The 20193-nt window shown below is 42.7% G+C and overlaps 1 protein-coding gene across 2 annotated transcripts in view; it reads left to right on the top strand.

Annotated features, from left to right (window-relative positions):
• Positions 1 to 1602: 1602 nt before the first annotated feature.
• Positions 1603 to 20193, top strand: part of ARID5B (AT-rich interaction domain 5B) — a 177328-nt gene continuing 158737 nt past the window's right edge. For both annotated transcript variants that reach the window (XM_039255366.1, XM_039255364.1), the window contains exons 1-2: positions 1603 to 1633; positions 2065 to 2319. In XM_039255366.1, the coding sequence (XP_039111297.1) occupies positions 1613 to 1633; positions 2065 to 2319 (276 nt within the window). In that variant the 5' untranslated portion in view covers positions 1603 to 1612. The remainder of the gene's footprint in view (positions 1634 to 2064; positions 2320 to 20193) is intronic.

Genomic DNA, 20193 nt, shown 5'->3' with positions numbered 1-20193 from the left:
ACTAGTAATTTCAACATCCTGTAATTTTATCACAGATCAAGTTTCAACTGTCATACTATACAGACCTTATTCCCCATATAGTACATGTTTACTTTTTTAGCTTGCCAGACCCACTTTAGAAAGATTGGTGCCAATATAATAAAATCGGGGGGGGGGGGCTGGAGGCGCTGGAAGGAGTGGGAGGAGAGCGGGGAAGGGGGTGGGGAGCATGGGGGAAGCGAGTACACCATTTTACATCAACACTGCGAAAATGCAATCTAGCCTGGCGGAGGACGGGCAGCTGGGTCGGAGCGAGCGAGGGCTTTGCAGTCTCTGCCTGTTCCTTGTTCTGTCGCTCTTAAGTTTCTCTGTGTTTGCATAATAGCCGTGCATGCAAACCTCGCAATGCTCCAGGGCTCCAGAACAATAAATATACACATTTAAAACCTTTATTGTCTTACGGTTCATGCCCCCGGTTTTCAACAGCTTAATTTCTGGTTGTATTTAACTAGTTTGCAAATGGATTTTTTCAGTTTCAAACTATTATTGAGGAAGCTCCCCTCCCTTTTTGGCGGGGGAGGGGATGGGGGTGGGGTAGGAGTCGGTATATTATTCCTGTAGCGCTGGGTTATATAAACACATTATCATTTGAGAGCGCCCTTGGCGTCCATCAGCATTGTAAACACGTACTAGTGTATATACTTCAAAATTAAAGAATGCACACGCAGAACCGGGAGCCTGAATTCATATTCCGAGCAGACTCGCTGCTCGCGTTTATTGATTTATCATGCATCGTTTATTGTTCCAGTCCCTAAATGCAGTCGCTGTCCGTTCAATATTGTTTGCAAAATCCTGAGATGTGTATGCATTGCTCACTTGTCTTTCTGGTTTTTTTTTTCGCTGAGTATTTTTTTGCGAAGCGAACAAATGCATTAATATTTATATGTTTATATAATCGATAACCCACTTTTCCCTTCCATGTAAATAGGCATCAAAAGATAATTTAACAGATTAGTTCTCGAAAACATGGCAGTGAGGAAGCGTAATTTAACTATCAAACAAATCTACATGTCTAATAACAGCAAATCTGCTAAGGAGCATTAGAAAGAGGAGCAGCGCCCCGGAATCTCTGCAGGAAATGTTCTTTATATTAGACATATACAAGCAGGTCCTGTCAGATGCAAAGCGGAGCTCGCTAGCTCTCGTCTTCTCCAAAAATCTCATTAGACGACACCTCTAGACAAGGGAGATTGGGAAGAGGTAGATCTCATCTTCACACAGTTTTAGGGTGGATTTTATTTTTACAAACCTTCCTATATGCTTTTTGCCTTGATCCATCCGCTTCCCGCCGAGATCGGACAGAACCTTTCTTCCGATTATGAATTTGATCATACCACATTTGGAAGGAAACCTACACAGTTTTGACAGGAGCTGAAAATTGAGTCGTCAGAGAAATATTAGGACATATTTTCAATCATTTTGGTGCCGAAGGGGAGGCAAGAGCTCAGTTTTATATTGAGACATTACGCCAGCTGAAGGCAGAGAATGTTTTTCCCTGCCAGGACCTGATGCAATCCATTCAAGCCAACAAGTTTGGAGAGAATGTTGAGTTCAATCAATTCAGAACGTCGAGATGGAGCCCAACTCACTCCAGGTATTTCGCTCTCCTCCGCTCCTCCGATCCCGGCACCCCCCGGCACCCCCCAGCCCCCCAACTCACCCACACCTCTGCACCCACCCACACCCCCCACAAACTTTTCACCAAACTTTTACCCTCTGCATCCCCCCAAATCATTTTTATTGTTTAAAAAAATCCCTGCACTGATCATACATACATAATGTAATTTTACCGCCTCAGATGGAGAAGTAGGGAGAGGTGGCGGTGGGGGTGCCCGGAGTTTTTCTTTTTTTTTTTTTTTTAAGGGAGGCAGAAAATTTGTGGGCTCTATTATTTTTCCACCCAGCTTTATATCTGTTGGCTCTTCTGTATTAAGAGTGTGGATGTCTGTGTGTAAATGTGTCTGGGAATAGATGTTTGTGCTCTGATGGCTACGTTATTTATTTGGTGCTTTTTTTCCCCTGCAGTGGGTCGGCTCACCGTGTGGCTTGCACGGACCTTACATTTTCTACAAGGCTTTTCAATTCCACCTTGAAGGCAAACCAAGAATTTTGTCCCTTGGCGACTTTTTCTTTGTAAGATGTACGCCAAAGGATCCGATTTGCATAGCGGAGCTCCAGCTGTTGTGGGAAGAGAGGACCAGCCGGCAACTTTTATCCAGCTCTAAACTTTATTTCCTCCCAGAAGACACTCCCCAGGGCAGAAATAGCGACCATGGCGAGGTGGTAAACTTATATCTCCCTCTCTTCTTTCTTTATTATCCGCCCCCCCCCTCCCCTAGTATTGCTTATTACAGGGTAAGCTTGAAAATACTGTATTCACTTCTGCAGGCGAGCAGGATCGACTCCTTTTTTAAAGGGGTAGCGCCACTAGCTGGGGCTCGAGTATTTTGCCATTGTCAGAGTTTGGCTGTCAGCTTTACAAAGAGGATCCAACTGCTGATTTTAGTCAAGATCAAATAACTTGTTCGAGAAGGGTTTTGTTCAAGGGTGTGTGTGTGTGTGTGTGTGTGTGTGTGTGTGTGTGTGTGATCGTTCTCTCTCTTGCTACTGCCTCTTGAACATCACATGCTTTTTTTTATATTTTTTGCCTTTTGAAAAATTTACCTTCGCGTCTGGCTCGGTCGGGGCTGGGTGGATTTCTTTCGGTGGGTTTCGATATTGTTCACTTTTTTTTTTAAGTAAGTATTTGATATGTTTAAGAGGGCGGAAATTACGAAATGGAGGCAGAGTGAGATCAAAAGCTATTGAGTTGGCAAAGACGTGTTGAATAAAGTGATAAATGACAGGTACTGGAATAATACATTCAAATAACTTGCAGATCTGCCCGGGCGGATTTCAAAGCGGTCGTGTAACCGGCACAAACACGTTAAGCATTAACAACTATCTCTCGCCCCCACCCCCTCCCCCTCGGACAAGCCATTAGATGTTCTAGTTTTCAATTACTCCACGCAAAGGGGAGGTCGTTCAGCGCGATCTTTGGGGACGTGTGGGACCAGGACGGGGCAGGGAAGGGCCGAGGGGTGTGTGCTCGCCCCCCGGCCCCGCGAGTCCCGCGGCCTCCGTGCCCAGACGGCGCTCCCGGGAAGGGTGGGGAGGGACTGGGCTTCGCCGGCACGTTTCGGGGCGGCCGCGGGGGCGCTAGCCGCGCTCCCAGGAGGACGCCCGAGGTGAGCCGCTGTCACCGGGCGCCGGGGCGGCCGCCTCCCCTCGGCTCTGTCATCTCGTGTGTGACCGCAGTTCTGCGGGCTCCCCTCGTCAGCTGACCGACCTCAGCGCCGCGATACCCACCGGGGGAACTATTTTGGGGAGGCAGTGCCCTCGGTGCGGTGGGGAGGGAGGGTGAGCGGCCGCCTGGCAAGGCTTTTGTTCCCCAAGCGAGAGCAGGGTGATCAGACTGAGACTTTTGAGGGCAGCTAGCTCTGTGCCAGGCCCTCGAGCTTTCGAGGTAGGTGTAGGATCTTTTTGTTAAATGAATGGTTCCGCGCTTAACTCATCCCGGAGTGTGGAGCTGCCTGCCAGTCCTTCCAGAATCCCTTGGTCTGATGGAGTTGATTGTACTTTTGGCATCCCCAGTTCACTCCCTCTCCCAGGATCGAATTACCCATCAGTGGTCTATGCCGGTTAATTACTGGAGTTCGTCAAAACCTTCGCCCTCGGATCTGCCTCTTCGGAAATAAGCCCCGCCCTCCTCTCCGAATTGCACCCCACCCCCTCCACCGCCAGCTTTGGGTTTTAAATGTTCATACTTCCCGACGTCTGCCTGCAATTTTACAAAGCTGTTGTTTGGAAATACTGTGAAAAATCCTGCAGCCTACCAACAGGTTGAGCTCTTTCCCCCTCCCAAGGTCTAGCTCAGCCCCCTCCCCCGACCCAACTTTCCTGCGCAGCTGTCTTCCTCCCCTCCCCCTCCTGATTTCTTATTATTTGCTTTTCAAATTTATTACTTCAACATGGCCTGTGATCTGGAAAAGGGAAGGATTAAATATCCAGAAAAGAGCTGGTGCCTAATAGACTTCTGACTAAACCCAGAAGGAAATTATTCTGTGTTTTATGAGATATTTTGCGGTCACACACACTCTCTCTCTTTTTTTAATTGAAATTGAAATACTTTTAAAGACCCCAAGTTGACCCCTCTTGGTCCAGTTTTAATTTCTGTTGGTGTAATTAAATGGTGAATTCTGATTTAAGAATAAAAACAATAATAGCCCAAGGTTGCGTCTGTTAGAACTGCTGGTAATGAATAGATATACAGTGCTTTTAAATACACAATTTTTTAAAAATTGCTCATTGAAGGGAAATGAAAGCAAACTGTTGTAATGATCTGTACATTTCGTCACTGCTATATGAGCCATACCTAAGAAAATTAATCTTGCCATTTAAAAGTAAACTCTAGGGGGTTTGGGGGAGGGAGATGGCTCTATTTATAATCCTCAGCTGCTTATACATCGTCTAATATTATGCATGATTTGTTTTTTAATGCTAATACGGCTGGTAATTAGCTGTATGATTATACTTGTATATTTCATTAGGACTTTGGCTGATGTCATTGTGAATTATTCAGCCATATTAAAACAATTTTCAATTGAGATAATGACACGCCTCAAAATTATGCAAATGCAGGCTGCATTGTGCAAAATAATTATGACAAATGTAAAGCAGGTAGAAAGTTTCCCAATGCAGATCGGTTTTCCACCCTGGTGATGTCATTTCCCCCCTGGCCTAAGTTAGTCATTCATTAGCTGAATAGCAGCAGCCGGCTCCTCTGGAGGAGAGCCTACAGAAACCAGCATTTACTGCAGGCACCTAGAGGGGGCAACAGGGTCCTCTCATTAAGAAATTTGCTTTGTTTTCACTTACTCCATTAACTTGTTTATATACAGTGAAATGATTTTTGTTATTGATTTTAAATAGTTTTGAATGATGCATTTGCCATTTGCAAAGTGTAACTGAAAGAAAAAGGTTTCTTGGTGATGTGCACGGTTACTTGGAGAAAATGTTCAGCACATTTAATCAGCCAGTACAGTTTATTTTAAGTAACCAAATGGAGGTTAATAATTTCTTGATTGCGCTGACATCAGCATCCATTTCAAAAGGACAGCCAGGACTCAGTATGCTTTTTTGGTTTAAGAGAACCAGTCTGTCTATTTATGATTTCTTGAAATGTAAAGACGTCAGTTCTAAAAGCAGGAAAATTATCATTGTGCGAGATTAGAAATAGCGTCCCTGTGTGGTTTGCTGTGATCTGCAGAGGGCCTTTTTGGGGAATATTTTATTGATCCTTGCAATAATTGGAAGAGGCAGGACTTTGTATGCCATTTTACAGTTGGAGACAGAGGCTTAGAGAAATTACATGGTTTGTCAAAGGTCACCAGACTGGGACCTAGGCCTTCTTAAGTTTTAGGATTGGTTTATTTTCCCACTGAACCTCACCCCGGACACCAGAGTTTTAACGCATCATATTATATTCTAGAAGTATGCACTAGCGTGGGCAGGTGCTTGTTCATTTTAGAATCATGACTAGTCAATCAGTTTTGCCAAAGGTCAGTAGATTTTAGGTAGAAGAACCATTCTTATTTTATAAAGTTCAGCTAATTCTAGCTAGTGGTATCTAACAAGGACAGTTGCGTTTCAGTACCATTATTCATAACCATTGACAATTTATTGCTAGTTGTACTGATTATGATAATGACTTGCAAACTTATATGCACTGCTGCCTTCATTCACATACTTCCAGCGCTGGCCACTGGTGTTGAGGAAGGGCAGTCCGGAGTCACGTCTTGATTCTGCAGCTTATTATTTGTTTGACCTTGAGCCATCATAAACACTCTGAGCCTTAGTTTCTTCAGCAGTGAAATGGGAACAATAATAAGGCTCACTGTCTATGGATTGTTGTGAATATGTATGAGCAAAAGTACTTCATAACTGTATAGTCCTTATATAAATAGAAAAGAGTAATCATTGTGGTGGCCTTTATGCTAGATATTCATAATTTATAAACAATAAGCAGAATAACGTTTATGTCTGTGTGGAGGTTCCCAGGCCTAATCATGATACTGTCTTAAATTACCATGAAAGTGAATAGCAGGGCCATATACAAGGAGTTAAATGTCTTCAGTAATTATCCACAATTGCCACATTCAGCCAGTATCTCTTCAGAGGAGGAAAATGGCAAAGTAGGTGGGTAATTGGTTCTGTTACTGGGTAACTTCTGATTACATTCATTTTCAAAGTGCCAAGTGCTTAATCTATTGGCAATATACCCTCTTAAAATAGGTGGATGTGCAAGCATGGATTCCAGCCTGACCATGGGCTAGATTCTACAAGAAGCTTTACTGGTCACCTGCAACTGTGAGTGTGCATGAGTAAGCCAATTCTGTCAGGAAGTCAGGATCCAGCACATCTGGGCGTTACAGAGGCTAGCATGTAGGCAGGATTTCTAAAAGTGCTTATGTTGTTAAAAATTGTCAATATTTTATATTCTAAAACCCCTGTTGAAATTAATGCAGTTAGAATCTCTGGAATGGGGGTCCAGGATCCTGCATTTTAAACAGTCTTGCTTTAACTGTGGGATCTTGGGCAAGTTTTAAACTCTCTGTGCCTCAGTTTTCTCATCTATAAAATGGAAACATAGTGCCTACTTCTGAGGATTATTTTAGGGATTAAGCGAGTTATTACATGCAAAGTGCTTACAGTTGGCACTGAAGATTCTTCAATAATGGGTGACTCATTATTATTATCATTAATATTCATATTACTGTTCTCTTTGAAGTTTGAGATAACTACACTGGACCTTCCTAAAGAAAGGTTTTCTCTATGAGAAGACAGCTTGTAGGTTAGTTTACTAGGACAAAGAGCCAGCACAGGTCTCCTCACATCAGGTTGGCTTTCATCCATGTGATGGGTTTACCTGTGTCACCAAGATAAAAACCTCCTTGAAGATTTACATTTTAGTATTGAAGTATGCTGTCTGTCATCTGGATCAGCAGGATTTGTTTCGAAGATTGCCTGATTGTAGCATATCTCAGCTTGGTCAGACACATTCTGAAATCTCAGTCTCTGGTGTATATTCATGAGCTGGTTTTTAAAAATTTCTGACATCTCTTCAGTGACCTCACTGGCCTTGGACAATTTCTTTAACTTTTCTGAGCCTTAGTTTCTCCATCTGTAAAATGGACTTCATGATCTCTACTTTGCCAAGAGAATTAGAAATAATAATGAGAAAGGCCTGCAAACTAACATAGTACTTAATACACAAGAGCTCAGCAAAGGATAGATGCAGTTATATTAGTTATTATTATTTTTAGAAATGATCTTAAACTATGAGAAAGACTAACTTTACTCGACTGGCTGGCCCTTTAGAACTAGGGTGAGAACTAATGAATTATACGGAGAGAATTTATTGGACTGTGACAAGTATCAGCAAACTAAGGCTGGAGGGGAAATCTGGACCACTGTCTGGTTTTGTAAATAAAGTTTTATTGGAACATAGACTCATTTATTTAATGCATTGTTTATAGCTGCTCTCAGGTTACAGTGGAGGAGTCGACTAATTGTGACAGTGATCATATGGCCCTCACAGTGGAAATTATTTACTATTTGGCCCTTTACAAAAATGTCTGCTAATCTCTGGCCTGTGGAGTTGATGTGAAATAGGGAATGTGACTGTTTGCTTTTTTCTTCTTCTTACTTGGGTTGGAGCAAGATCCAGTAATATTCAGAAATACTTTAACACTAATATGTCAAAAATATTTACGTAAACAAATCTGTTTCAGCATTGAGTCTAATGTTAAAATTTGAGAATCAGCAGAATATATAGTGAATTATATTTTGTATGGTTAAGATCCTAATTCCAGCAAATGTTGGTATCATCTATCTTGAGCTCATCAAAAACTACTTGTTGAATGCTGGCCATGTACTTAGAGCTCAGCTAGGTACAGAGATGGATGCAAACAGTTTATGGTGTGACCCTGTTTCTCAAGAAGCTTATCAATCTTGATAGATGAGATCAACACATTTTTAAAAGGTAAAAACAGCACAAGACATTATGTAACAGGGCGAATTGTGCTGACAATAAATGCAACATGTAGTGAAGGGAAGGCTTGCTATCTACATGATTTTGGAACAAGAATCTATTCAGTTCCTCAAATGCTGATTGAAGGTTTACTATGTGCTGGACGACGGGATACAGAGATGAAGGAGAGTGGCCTCAGCCCTGAAAGAGCTCACAGTTTACCCTCACGGACAGACATGGGTCACAGAAAAGCTGTTAGAGTCTCTCTGTGCTCCTTAGTTAAAGTGGAGATTAACTAAAGTCACTATAGCCTTTCATGATCTTTCTCGAAACTAGAAAGTATTGTCTTTATCTTTGAAGTCTCATTCACTCAGTGCTTATTTATAGAGCACCTACTTGGTGCCAGAGCCTGTTCTAGGCCCTTGGGGATACAGCCGTGAACAAGACAGACGAGAATCCCTGCCCTCAGGGTTCTTACTGGGCTGTGGTTGGTTTGAGCCTCCTCTGTACTTTGCACATGTGCCTCTGTGATGCTTATCTGTGTTCTTTCCCTTTGCCTCTCACTCCCCCTCCTCTTCCCCACCCCAGGGCTGTTCTCAGGAACTGAGAGTTAGGCCTTATTCACCTCTGGGTCTCCACACAGTATTCAGCGCTATTTACTAAGTATTTATCGAATGACTGAATGACAGAAGTCATTTAAAATGTCCTTTCCCACAGCCTGCTTTCTTTAGGCTTGGCCTAGTGTCTTCTGGCAGAGGATCTACGATGATGGGCCATTCATATGTGGGCTAGCTGCAGCACCCCATCTCACACTTTTTCTTTCTCTTCTAAAGTCCATAGTTGGTTTGCACCGAGGGTGTGAAACAGCGTAAAGGATTTTCTTCAGGCTTACTCACTACAGAAATCTATCTGGGACTGGATGATGAGGCTAAGAGCCAGCATCTCCATCCATTTGAATACTTTTCCAATCTTCGGTCCTCAGCCCATAAAAAGTCAGGGCTGTAGGGAGACAATCTGAGCGCAAAGTGGACTTGAGGGAAACAGTCATTCCTCACCTGAGTGTGGTTTCCAGCTACTCTCAGCCAGCATGTTTTTCAGACTGATGGTCTTAACTAGGCCAGTGTTTGATAGTGAGTCAAAATTGTAAGCAATTAAAACCTCCCTTGACATTTAGAGTGTCAGGCACATACTAAGGAAATGTTATTTTTATGAAGTACACGAGTCCATACATGTAAATACTTGGTTATTAATTATTAATCAAGCATATCATTGTTCCTAGCGGCATCTAGTGATACGTAACACAAGCCCATTTATCAAAGTCTGGTTTTAACCGATATCCAGAATATAATTGCTCGAATCAAATGTATTTACGTGTCATTTTTTATAGCCAGGGTAGTTGGATATTTGCCATCTTCCACTCAGAATAATATTGTAGCCCGTGATTACCCTTTGGTTTGGCTTTTAAAGAAATTTCAAACAAATTTATTGGTTGTTGGCTGAAAGATTCATTGGCCTTTCAGAGATGCGATCATGGGTTTCCTGCATTTCTCAAAAAATTTGCTCTCGTGCTCCTTATCCAGGCACATACACTGATGGCTCTGTCCAGCCACATCGTGATCTTTGCCGGCTTGCTGGAGATTAGAACCCAGGCCTTGGCCTTCAGAGCACGGCTTGCATCCTGGCCTGTGAGCATCCGTATCCACAACACTGTCAAACATGCAGATGATGATTATTACTGAAAGGGTGCTTTAGAATCATGCTAATGGCATCAATCTCCAGCACACACTTGCGTAAATTAATTCTGCTTTTAAAATCAGATGCGCTGTTAGCAGCGTCAAAGATGGATATTTGACATTTATCACACAGACGAGGACGTGTGGTTTAATTACATGAATTTTCTATAGAATCTCTGTGGCTGTATAAAAAATGACACACAGCAGTGTATGTCCTTGCACATGTGACCATTGAGTTCACAGCCCTACCTCCATTCTTGTGCCGCAGTGAGGAAAACGGGGGAGAGGCCACACATTACTAGTCAAGCCCGTGGCCCCATGGACATCTTTCCGCCTCACCTTACCTTTCCTTTCTCGTGACTCCGAGCACACCCAGGCTGTGGAACACACCCCCTCCTCCCCAGCGTTGAGTTCCAAGCGTGATCAGTGGCACTAAACATTAAACTCTTGTCTTTGAGAATAATAGGCTTTGCTTTCTACACCCTCAAGCATGTTGAGCTACTGTGCAGGCTGGAAAATAAAAATGTTCTAATTGTGTCTTTTAAATAAGCATAGGAGTGAATTAATTAGACCATATTTTGTCTTTAGTTGCTTAGTTACACAATAGTATTCCTGAGCACGAGGAAGATAAATTGGCTCTTTTTGTGCTGCCTGTCCCTTAATCATAATTACTGTATTGCTTAGGAGAGTAAAGCATACATAGATTTTGAATTTTTTATTAATAGTCAAAAATATGCATATGATATATAAAGTATATGCTGTTCAACCTGTTTTATATGCTTTTATGTGGGAAGAAGTTTTATTGTGGTGGTAACATTTGCATTAGTTGCTCAAAGATGTAGTTCTGGGAAATACATAATTGAAATGTTTTTGAATTGCTTTTTCTGGCCTTTTCAATCTTATTCAAAATAATAGTGCCTCCAGTCTTGGAGCAGTCATTCTCATTTGATTTAACATCTTTCTTTACAACTGCATGTGCGGTGCCCAGCTTTAACCCTGCAGAGCCTACGTGAGGCTGTGATTCGTAGGCCTCAGACATCGTGCCTTACATTTTGGGCCTCACGCTGTCAGGGGTTGGAGGCAGTGGGGCAATGGAGCACCTGTATCCTGCAGCCATGAAATGCCCCTTGCCCTTGGCATGCTTCCACATTCCTCGCCAAAGGCCCCAGGGTTAGAGATCATAGGAGTTTGTTTTAGCTTGGGCTGGACAACGCTCTGTGCTTGCCTTCTGAGGTCTTGGAAAATGCGATGTTCCTACTGGAACTTGGCTTTGTGGCCCCCTACCCCCACCCTCCACCAAGGAAGCAGCAAGAGTTGGACAGCTTGATATAGTTATTGAACAATGGAAGAGTCTGGCTTAAGACCCAGGATGCATGCTGGGTAAATGTATGTGAAAATTGACCCCATTGTTCTGCTGTATTTGAAAAGCAAGTAAATTATTTACAGATATTTGCTAATTAAAGCACATGTTGTTTTACCAACACAAAAGAACACAGTATAACTGGAGACAAAGAACTAAGCGCAAATAATTTAAACTTGCTAATTCAGTGTATTCTTCTTAAGGGAGGAATATGTTTTAAAAATATGTATATATACATACACATTAAAGTGTTTGTGTATGTACATACAATATGGACGTGTGGTTTTTGTTTTGTTTTAACCCCCATACGGGAAGCCTTCCATGCTACAGAGATAACAGGCCAAGTTATCACCAATTACTTGTCTCCAGGCATGCCCCAAACTCCCTGTGGAACATGGGAGTTGGAAATCATTTTGACAGAATGCTGTTTTCTCTTTAGTCCAAGCTTTGCTTGCCGTCATCTGGTGTGAGCTCAGCTTAGGGTACCACTGGACAAAAACTATCCAGATAGTATACCTGAGAATAAAAATTGTTCTTCATTACCTTCTTGTCTGACTTTCCCCAATGACAGGCTCAGGTTTAGTTGTTTTTCCTCTGTGACTACCCAACTTTGGGGACATTCTGGATGGAAATTTGCATTGTGGAATGAAGGCCTCTGACATGGGGTGAAGGGTTCAAAGACAGAGAAGATTGCTAAGAACATTCTCAGATTCTCTTCTGGCTGCAATGTTGGTGGATCCATAGGCACAGCTGGTCTCTCTGGCTCTGTCCTCTGCACAGACATGTTTGGTTTTAGGCACATCTGGCTGGACGTCCCTTGTCTTTGTTGATAAAGAGGATCAAGAAGACTTGCCATGGTCATCTAAGAAAAAGGCTCACATCTGATTTGTCACGGACATCTTAATGGACTCACAGAATGTTCAAGAGAGCAAGTCTAGCCCCCTTTATTCAGTGGACACAGAAAGGCCCAGAAAAATCTTGGGCGCGTGCTCAGAGTTTGTGAGTGACCAGTAGAACTAGAAGCCCGTGCCCTTGGGTACAGTGGCTCTGCTGCTTTGAGGAAGTGCTGCTCTCTGAGGTTGTACTCTGAGAAAAGTAGGCAAATGTTCCCATGGGTGTATTCAGGGCAGGTCATTCCAGCAGCCTGTCTTCTACCAGGAGATGGTGCCTCTGTGGTATATCAGCCATAAAATCACTAATGATGGTATGGACTCTAATGCCAAGATACTTACTCAAGGGTTGATGATGACACAGAAATCAGGCTGGATATTCACACTCCACTCTGGACCTTACCTTCATTTCTGTATTCTTCCCTGAAGCTTGGAGGGCCCACTGATGGTAACATTTATAATGGCTTAATAAAAGCTTTGCCAAGATGGCACCCCTGGTGATAAATGGAATTGGTATTCCTGTTACATCTGATAGTCATGAATGGTTTCTTTCATTCAGAAATAGTTATTGCATGCCTACTATGTGTCATGTCTCTACAGTGGGGATATAAGAGTTGATTAATACACATATATAAATTTCTGTTCTCATAGAGCTTACTTATTCTCTCATAGGAAGAAGGGAAAAGCAACTTGACTAATTCATCCAAAATGGAGGGAACCATCTCCATCATCTTAGAACCCCATTCCAACATTTTAATTTTAGTTTTCTTTTCTGCACATTTCAGAGAAGATGCCTCAACTTCCTATTTTTCAAAACCATCTGCAAACATTTTACCCATGGTGTTTTCAATGAAGTGACACCACTTTCTGTTTATTGACTAGCTACTTTGTGTCAGGCATTGCATATATATTGGTATATATATTAAATGCCCATTTAATTATGAAATTCTCTAAGGTTGGTTGTATTGTGACATTTCTTACTTTATAGATGAGGCAACTGAGGCCAGGGAGGTGAAGTGGCTTGCCTAAGATCACATATAGTTAAGACTCAGAGCCAGGACTGAAACTTGGATTTCCTCAGGGTACCTGGGTGGCTCAGTCGGTTAAGCGTCCGACTTCAGCTCAGGTCATGATCTCACTATTCATGGGTTCGAGCCCCGCGTCAGGCTCTGTGCTGACAGCCAGCTCGGAGCCTGGAGCCTGTTTCAGATTCTGTGTCTCCCTCTCTCTCTGACCCTCCCCTGCTCATGCCCTCTCTCTCTCTCTCTCTCAGAAATAAATAAAATATTTTAAAAAATTAAAAAAGAAAAGAAAAAAAATTGGATTTCCTCGATTCTGCCAGGACTCTGACCTTCCTGTCCCCTGTCACTTAAGAATATACTGAGGGACTGATATTAGACTTTCATCATATACTGACCTATTCTCCAGTTGAGCCTTCATGAATATTGTTTATTTTAGTACTTCGTTTACTTGTTCAGCACAAGGCTCTTGAAAGCTTCTATCCTGCTCTCTAAGAAGTTGCAAATTGGTGGCTGACTGATACACAGATGACTTGTAATAATTCTGTGCACTTGAGGGGAATCCAGTAAACAAGTTAGAGACAGCCACTGATGCCACTGGAGGCACCTATTTTACTATTCTAGATATCACTGAGACACCTATATGGCATCTTCAAAGCTGATTTACACTGGTTGACTGTGCGGAGGTCAAAAACAGGGGTCTCTATACTAAGGCCTATAGGTCAAATCTGGCCAGCTGCCTGTTTTGTAAATAAAGTTTTATTGGCACAAAACCACACCCAGTTATTTACAAATCATCTTTGGCAGCTTTCACATTGTAGTGGCAGAATTGAGTAGTTGTGACAGAGACCATGTGATGCCCAGAGCCAAACATATTTACTATCTGGCCCTTTTGCAGAAAATGTTTGCCTGACCCCTGGTCTAAAATTATATATATATTTAATGTTTTTGTTTATTTTTGAAAGAGAGTGCAAGCAGGGGAGGAGGGAGAGAGGGGGACAGAGGATCCAAAGCAGGTTCTGTGCTGATAGCAGCAAGCCCAACATGGGGCTCGAACTCATAATCCATGAGATCATGACCTGAGACAAAGTCAGACTCTCAACGACAGGGCCACTCAAGTGCCGCTAAAATGATATTAGTAAAGGTAATAGTAAAACTGTATGCATACGACTCCATATGTGACCTTTTATTTATTCCTTGCAATGATAATATTATGAGGTAGGGTGTAATGTCATCTCTATTTTCCAGAAGGGCAAACTGAGACATTAGGTGACTTATGGAGGTTTCTAAATTCTTTCATCAGGTAAGTGACAGAGATTGAATGGGAACTTGAGGTGTCTTGATTCCAAAACACAGATGGCAAACAACGCACTGTGCTGCTGACAAGTGGAGGAACGGCATTGGAAGCTAACTACTAACACAGGCAGTCTTAGAAAAAGTGTGTAGAAGTCATTGAGGCATTCCTTAGTGAAGTAAAACTTCACAACAGTTGTATACGTCTTTCAAGGCCCTGTTCAAAAGCCACCTCCTCCATGATGTCTTCCACTGTGTAGGGGAGAAAGGGACCTAGACAGATGCACCTGTGTAAGTGCCCACAGGCCAGGCAGGTGAGATGAGGTGGAATGAGCCAGATCTGGAAGAAAATATGGGCTTGAGGGAATCAGAGAGCACGTGGCTCATTTGAATGGTGCTCTTCTCATCCTGCCGATCACTGCTGGACAGGAAAGTCATTTCATATTGCCAGGTTTTTTCGTTTTTCAAGAGAAGTGTCAGAAATCCAGATTTTTGTGTAAGTTTAGCTGGCAGTTTGGTCCAACTTTCAAAAACATTGTGGGCCAAACAAAACATATCTTCAGTCTAGACGTGTCCCCCGTGTTCCCCAGACTGCCACCTTGCATTCTCTAGAGCAAAGCTTCAGACTGTTACAGTTTTTGAACCTTTCTTATATTTGGACCATTTTCTATAAACAAAGCAAAAGGAACCTATTGGTCTTAAAGGCGCAGCAAAGAAAAGAGGAGGGGAAAGCCAGAAGACAAAGCCCTCACCATTCTCTCTAGCCAGAGTTCCAGGGTCTGGGGGGACGGAAGGACTGGCTGTCCCAGGACACCAGGGCTCTGTTTGGGGACCCACAGTGAGGCCTAAGGGCACAGGCTTTGACTGTGGAAAGAAGTGTGAGTGGGAACATGGCTGCCAGTAGCCATACTGAAGGTACTCTAGAGAAAGGAAGCTTGTGAGCAGGCTTGAAAGTAACTAAGGCTTTCATGGAAGGAGATTTTTGAGGAGTGGGAGGGTCAGAAAGGGACATCCCTGACAGAAGAAGCTGTAGGCAGATAGGAAGGGAGGACATAGTAATATCAGATGTGTCTGTGCTGGGCAAGAGGGCAGGGGTTTAGTGGAAAATAGACTGAGACCACACGTCAGGGGGTCTGGCAGGTCAGACTTGACTGGAATCTGAAGGCAGTGCTGATTAATAATTTCACAAGTGCATTTTATTTTTCTGGTTAGAATATAACCTCATAGTCTGGAAGCGTGAGAGAACCAAATGTGAATACTTACTTTGCCAGTTAGGAGCTGGGTGTCTTGTTGGCCTACTTAGTTAATCTCTCTGGATCTCTGTTTCTTTATCTGTAAACTGGGTTCAGCTTGCTGGCCTTTGAATCTTGAATGAAATTTATGTGGGCACAGAGCACCAAACCATGGCCTGGCTTCTCCTAGGGCCTTTAGCAGATGCTAGCTATCGACCCTGCCCTTTCTGGCCAAGGGCCAAATCCTAACATTTTTGTCTCAGTAAAGACTATCATGGCGCTAGACTGTTAATAGCTTATTAATAAGTAATTTATTGGTTGAGCTGTTGGACTACTAACTATTGTATGAAAAATGATCATTTAAAGAACCATAGATTTGAATAGAGTTAAACTTCCTGCCTTCCCATCTATTCTGAGACTTTTCTGTTCAGGTGCAGAGTTTTTGATCCATGTTTGAGGTTTCCAGTCAGGTCTCCATTCGGTTCTGTACCATTTAGGTCTTAAAGGACCTTGAGGGGGCATTTATTCCATGAGTCACAACAAAATAGAATGAGATGGGAGAATGATGGTGTCAAGAGACAAAGTCTGCATTCCAGATGTTCCATATTGGTATGCCAATGAAAGTTCAAACCTGCTGCTTCTCAGGTCCCCCACCCCCTTCACCATGCAACCTCCCAAAGACTAGTGTTGATCTGCTGAATGTGCACAACATTGAATTTATTTTTAAGTACTCTCACTTTCCCTCCATTAAAGTAAAAAGCCTCTCCTACTTCCTGTTCTTAACCACCTCCCTCCCAATTTAAAAATGTGTTTCACCCCCTAGACACCTCCTCTCCCTCCTCCTCTTGTGGTGGTGGTGATAGGGAGTGTATTCTCACACACATCTTTAAAATGTGCAAGGCCAGGCTCTGTGAAAAAACGAAAAAGCATGGGCAAAAGGACACGAAGGGAAGGGAAGAGGGTTCCAGCCAAAATGGCTGGGGAATCTCAGATGAAGGATCTTCAAAATAGAGACTGCCTGCTGGGCCATTAAATCCTTTTGCTTTGGGTTAATCCCACAGTGTATATCAGATTACTAGAATTCGGAGGGAACCCTGCTGTACTACTCTGTCTCCTCACCAAATTATTCCAAAATCGAGTGTACACGGGTTATAAATACAGAAAATAATTGAATTCTGTGTGTCTTAAGTGAAATAATCTGTTCCATTCTGTTTCTTGTGAATATTCTCCATAATAGTCTAATTGTGTTTTGTGCTCCTGGGAGCTGAATGTGTGTTCAGCAACAATGCGTTGGGTTGTAAAATACACATCCCCAACTATCTGAGCAGGCAAAAAGAAGGACTGAGTAAAAAGGCTGAAGATGTTTTTCCTAATGCAAATTGTCTGAATCACATAAATGGTAGTGTCTTTTAAAATTATCAACAGGCTCTGGGTTTTTTTTTTTTTCTTTACAGTTATAGATCCTGTTTCTCACTCTACATTTTTGATGTTATAGATCAGTAATTCAATAGACAGCCAAGCAGGTGTTCAAATCACTCCTGACCCCCCGAATTCCTTAAATGACCCCTCGAAGCAGCAGAGCGAAAACATTCTCAGCATGTCAGAATATTGAGATTCTCAGTTGCCTTAATTCTTTTTTTGGCCTTAATTTTTTCTGCCCTTTGTTTGTTTGTTTGTTTCTCTTTTTAAGCAAAGAGAAACCACGTCCTGGCCATGAGGAATGGAGGATTGTATGTCTACAAGACCTGCTGATTGTGTTTATCGGCAACAGAATTCTAACTGGTCAGCTATGTCAAGGGCCTTTAAAAGATGAATTTTGAAAAGGTGGGAGAAGGAAAAGAGAGACAAAGCTTGGGCTTCTTCTCTGGAAGCTAAGGATGTAATACAATACCGCTCTTGAAAAACAGTTCTATTTTTAAACGGAGGCCTTTTGACTGCAAATTTTTATTCGATTCAGTTCAACCAATATTTATTATTATACTCAGGGTACCATGGGGGTGCTAACAAGACAAGTAATATTGGCCCTTCTCCCTGTGGTTGCTTAGAGAAGATAAAACAAAGTGAGCCTTACTTAATAAGATTGTCTTTTGCTTTGCCCCTTCCATCCAGAAAGGTATGCTCATATTGTTAGTTAGTATTCTTAGAAATTTCTGTGGGTTCCCCCAAAAAGAAAAGATCTCTCGTATAGGCAATTGTTTCAAGATTTAGGTGGTTGCATGAAGTTTTCAGCAGAAGTTAGTTTAATTTTCAGGCATAGTAAAAATTGGTACTTAGCACTTTGTTTCAGACTGCATTTCATGATCACACAAAAATGAATAAATGTATCCCATATTAAAGATTAGGGTATTAATTATCCATTGCTGTATAACAAGTTACCCCAAATGTTGTGCCTTTGAACATCATTTGTTATTTAGCATTTCTGTGGATCAGGAGTCTGGGTGAGGCTCATTTGGGTGCCTCTGACTAGGGGGAGCGACAGAGGGGGTGGGGAGTTCTCAAAGCTGCAGTTGCAGATCCCGCTTGGGCTATGTTCATCTCGAGGCTCATTGGGGTAAGACCTACCTCTGAGCTCACTCATTTGCTTGTTGAGGCCACAGATCCTTGAGGGCTGCTGTCCTGAGGGCCTCATTCCTTGCTGACAGTTGGCTGGGCCCCCTTCATGTTCTTGCTGTGCCACAAGGGCTCCTCCATGGACCAGTTCCCAACATGGCAGCTGACCTTCCTCACAGCGGGTGAGTGAGACAGAGGCCACAGTCCTTTTGTAACCTAATCGCAGAAATGATATGCGTCACCTTTCCTTAATTCTGGTTGTCAGCTGATACGCAACCCACACTCAGAGGGGAAAGGATTACCCAAGGGCATAAATCTGGGAGGTGGGCATCATTGAGAGCCAAATTAGCCATCAACGATGGAACCAGTCACTTTAGCATGAGGCTAGCCTAATAAGGGTTGAAGGATATTCTTCTTACTCTGTCTAGTTCTTATTGTGTATTCTCCCTGGGTGGTTCCTTCCAAACACCTCTTCGCTCTTCTGGGCATTTAATTATAGAAGGCATATATGGTAGACAGCAGATTGCTTTAATCTTTCAAAGATTTGTAAGTCTTAGAGCATGTCAACAAGCCATATTGGGTCTTTCTTAAACCTAACATCTTGATCAGTGAATTTGGAGAGTTTTGCTGGAAAGGGCATTGTGTCTGGTGTGGTGATAAGTCTGCAGAGAGAAGGGGAAGGAGGCCCCTGTAGCTGGTGTCATTAAACAGGCTCCTTAATGCCTAAGAAAATAGGTGTGTTTCATGCACAGTGGCTGGGGGGGGGGGGGGGGCATTAAATTAGGTTGGTATATGTCCATGTAAACACCCAAATGAGAGGGATTGTTGTCCCAGTTTGTGCCTCTAACGTGTGTCATATGTCAGAGAGCAGCTGGATTTTCGTCTTGTAAATCCTGTGGAAATCAGATATTTCATGGGAAAACTTACCTATTTGTCTTTCATGGAGGATGCAACTTGGTTTTCAACAAAGTGTTCAAAACATATATGTAGGGGCTCCTGGATGGCTTAGTCGGTTAAGCATCCAACTCTTGATCTCAGCTCAGGTCTTGATCTCAGGATTATGAGTTCAAGCCCAGCATTGGGCTCCACACTGAGCGAGAAGCCTACTTAAAATAAAGCAATACAAAACAAAACAGGGGCACCTGGGTGGCTTAGTCAGTTGATCGTCAGACTCTTGATTTCTGCTCAGGTTATGATCTCACAGTGTGTGAGATTGAGCCCCAAGTCACGCTTTGCACTGATAGCCCAAAGCCTGCTTGGGATTCTCTCTCTCTCTCTCTCTCTCTCTCTCTCTCCCTCTCTCCCTCTGTCTCTGCCCTTTTCCCCACTCTCTGTCTCTCAAAATAAGTACATATTTTTTAAGAAACAAGAAAGCTCATACATATGTAGGCATTAAAGTTTTGAAAAGGTGGCATTAAGCAAATTTTGGTCCATTTTTAACAATGGAAATTGATTTATGAGGTAGCTTCCATGCTAAACCTACTGGAAACTTAGAGAAAAAGAGTCTGGATTCAAATTTAGAAACATGCATCAGCTATAAGACATATGTGTGCAACCATGCTGTGTGTGTGTGTGTGTGTGTGTGTGTTTAACCTTGAGTTTGACATTGTACCATGTTCCTCTCAGTGCCTGTGTATCCTGTTTTCTCTGCATGCAATGTCCTGTGTTCTCTCTCCTCCCGTCTCCTCCTAACCTTGCTAGCTCCTTCTATTCTTTAGGTCTCAGCAGAGAGATCTCCCTAACCACTCAATTTGAAATCATTCACACTTCCATCACTGTCTCCCATTATTGCCTCTTCTAGGTCTTTTTACCTCCAATTTTATTTTCTAGCTCTTCTCCCCACTCCTTTCTCCCCCTAACACACATGCGCGTGCACACACACACACACACACACCACGCACACACCACGCCATACACTACATACCATATTTAATGACTGTAGGCTCCAGAAAAGTGTGGGGGTTTGTTTTATTTTGGACTGTAATCCCAATGCCTGACACATAGTT

This window comes from Hyaena hyaena, unplaced genomic scaffold (genome assembly GCF_003009895.1).
Source record: "Hyaena hyaena isolate Hyena2069 unplaced genomic scaffold, ASM300989v1 scaffold_522, whole genome shotgun sequence".
Lineage (NCBI taxonomy): Eukaryota > Metazoa > Chordata > Mammalia > Carnivora > Hyaenidae > Hyaena > Hyaena hyaena.
This window is presented reverse-complemented; position numbering and strand designations above follow the sequence as displayed.